Below are 2,694 nucleotides of genomic sequence, written 5' to 3' on the forward strand. Positions count from 1 at the left end.
CAGGGCTGGGGCCTCCACCACTGCCCGGGGCAGCCCCTGCCAGGCCCTGAGAACCCTTGGGGGAAGAAATTTCCCCCCAAATCCACCCTCCCCCTCCCCTGGCACAACTCGAGGCCATTTCTTTTCATCCCATCACTTATTGCCTGCTTCGTCCCCCTCTTGACATCCAAATCTGAGCTTTTTTCTAGCATTTTCAACACATTTCCTGCGTTCTCTGGGGAGCCGAAGGAGTTTAAATTATCCCTTCCAGCCAGCACCGCCCTGTCTTGTCAAAATATTTTGATTGTTAAGAATAAAACTGGTCTAGGGCTGCTGAAATGGGAGCAACACCCGTGGGCATTCGGGAGGCGTGTTTGGGGATGGGTTTGCCATGAAGAACATGGGCAATATTGGGACAGCACCCACAGCACTGCTCTTTTCCTGGCAACCGCCAACGCCGCTGTCTGTGCCACAGTCGAAATTGGGGAGGAGAGCCAAAATTGGGGGAAGAAAGGGCAAAATGGCGGGAAGAGAAGGCAAAATGGCAGGAAGAGAGGGCAAAATGGGGAAGGAGAGGGAAAACAGCAGGAGGAGAATACCCAAAGCCAAACCAGAGGGACACTGGCCCCGAGTGTCAGCTTTAGGGACACACAGCGCTGCAAGGTAGAGACCATGGGCTAAAACCAGTACAGAAATCACCATCAACTCCCCTCCCTCCATGGCTCAGGAACATTACCCAAAACCCAGGGGGAACAAACCCCGCATCTACCATGCGCAGCTCCTTGGGGAAGACCCTGAAACACCTGGAAAACCAGGCGCCACGGTGACACTCGGACCTCGGCTCGCACGCAGGCCATGAGGTCCCTTACCCAGCACGGTGAAGCAGCGAAGAACCTCGGTGTGGTTCTTAACAGTCAGGGGCACAGCTGGATCGGCAGGAGCACAGATCTGTGGGAGAAACAGCTACAGTCAGGGACGGCACCCAGAACAAGCGCTGGCAGAGCCAGCCCTGGAGAGGGAGACAGTGTCACCCGACACGGGTGCCCAGAGTGGTGCTGGTCAAGCAGAGCCCTGCCTATGCCCACTGTGGGTTAAATTACAGAATCCCAGCATGGTGGGATGGAAGGAGATCCCCCAGAGCAGGGTCACCAGAGCAGTCACACAGGAACACGGCCAGGGCTTTGGGTGTCTGCAGAGAAGGAGACTCCACAACCTCTCTGGGCAGCCTGGGCCATGCTCTGCACCCTCCCACCAAGAAGTTTTTCCTCTGCTGAGCTTGAACCTCCCGGGTCCCACTTTGTGCCCGTTGCCCCTTGTCCTGGCGCTGGGCACAACCCAGCAGAGTCTGGACACATCCTGACCCTTTGAGATATTGATGAGATCAATGAGATCCCTTGAGATACTGATGAGATCAGTGAGATCCCTTGAGATACTGATGAGATCAAGGAGATCCCTTGAGATACTGATGAGCGTTAATTTACAATTAATTTCTCAGCATTAATGACCCCTCATCTCCTGTGCTCCAGCTGAACAGCTCCACCTCTCTCTGCCTTTCCTCCTCTGGGGGATGCTTCAGTCCCCCCAGTATCCCATGGCTCTGCACTGCGCTCTCTCCATTTGCTCCTTGTCCTTCCTGAACTGGGCCTGCAACTGAGCCAGAGCTGTTGTGGGAAGCCACATCCCACAGCCCTAGAGTCACCCCGGAGCCATCCCAGTGCTGCCCTGAAGCCTGACATCAAGAAGCTGTTCCTACAGACATCCCTGTTATTGTTTCTAGTTGTTAGGTATCACTTAGGTAAATCTGTATTTTAAAGGTCAGCCCCTTGGCTGGACGCTTCCAAGACTCGTAGACAGTTTAGTCTTAAAATAAAGGAGGTTGGCAACACAACAGACCTCACACCCCCGCGGCTGAGGAGGAGTTCGGGCTCGGAGTCAACGCCCTTGCTTGTGCTCTAAAGCAATTTCAAAGGTTCTTTGGTTTTGGGGTGTTTGTGTCCCATCTGCTGCAGGATTGGGCAGCCAGAACTGCGCTCACTTCGGACAACACCACTGCACATGTGGGTCTTTCAATAGAGCAGATACCGAGAGCGGTCAGCACCACTGGGGAGCAGAGGAGAAGCTGAGAGCCTCAGGGAGACAGAAAATGGATTATTTTGGATCTCAGGCTGAGCCAAGGGAAGCCTTCAGCCCTGCAGACCACACTTAGGGAGTTAACAGCTCCCAAAACATCCACCTCAGTCCCCAGCACCCTCCAAACTCTTACCTGGGGGTGCAGGGTGCCCAGGAGAGCGTCCAGCTGCACGTCAAGGCTGCGGCTGCCGATGTTGACCGAAGCCTCCAGGATCTGGCACAGGCTCTGATCAGTGAGGGACCGGGTTAAAGAGAGGATTGGGAAAACAGAGTCACAGCATCATTGAGGTTGGGAGAGACCTCCACAATCACCAAATCCAACCACCAACCCAACCTCACCGTGGCCACTAAACCACGGCCCCAAGTGCCACATCTACAGGGTTTGTGAACCCCTCCAGGGATGGGGACTGCAGCACTGCCCTGGACATAACCCAAATTAACCTCAATTCACTCAACTGGCCTGAATTAATTCACCTCAATTAGCCCAATTAACCCCACAATCACTTGGTTGGGCCCAGCCATAACCAGATCTGGCCCTGAGGGCACCGCGGCGGCCATTTTGTTGGCGTCACTGGTGCCGCCAAG

General features: G+C 54.7%; 1 protein-coding gene across 1 annotated transcript in view; it reads right to left on the minus strand.

The window, feature by feature from the left end:
* The window catches only part of LOC104548305 (maestro heat-like repeat-containing protein family member 1), a gene marked incomplete at its 3' end in the record, with an annotated part of 8,022 nt that overhangs the window by 2,821 nt on the left and 2,507 nt on the right, over positions 1-2,694 (minus strand). Inside the window, exons 4-5 of the mRNA XM_010194292.1 lie at positions 2,243-2,335; positions 849-927 (exon numbers count right to left, since the gene is read on the minus strand). Of these exons, the coding sequence (XP_010192594.1) occupies positions 849-927; positions 2,243-2,335 (172 nt within the window). The remainder of the gene's footprint in view (positions 1-848; positions 928-2,242; positions 2,336-2,694) is intronic.

Source organism: Mesitornis unicolor, unplaced genomic scaffold, assembly GCF_000695765.1.
Source record: "Mesitornis unicolor isolate BGI_N332 unplaced genomic scaffold, ASM69576v1 scaffold7441, whole genome shotgun sequence".
Taxonomy (NCBI): Eukaryota; Metazoa; Chordata; class Aves; order Mesitornithiformes; family Mesitornithidae; genus Mesitornis; species Mesitornis unicolor.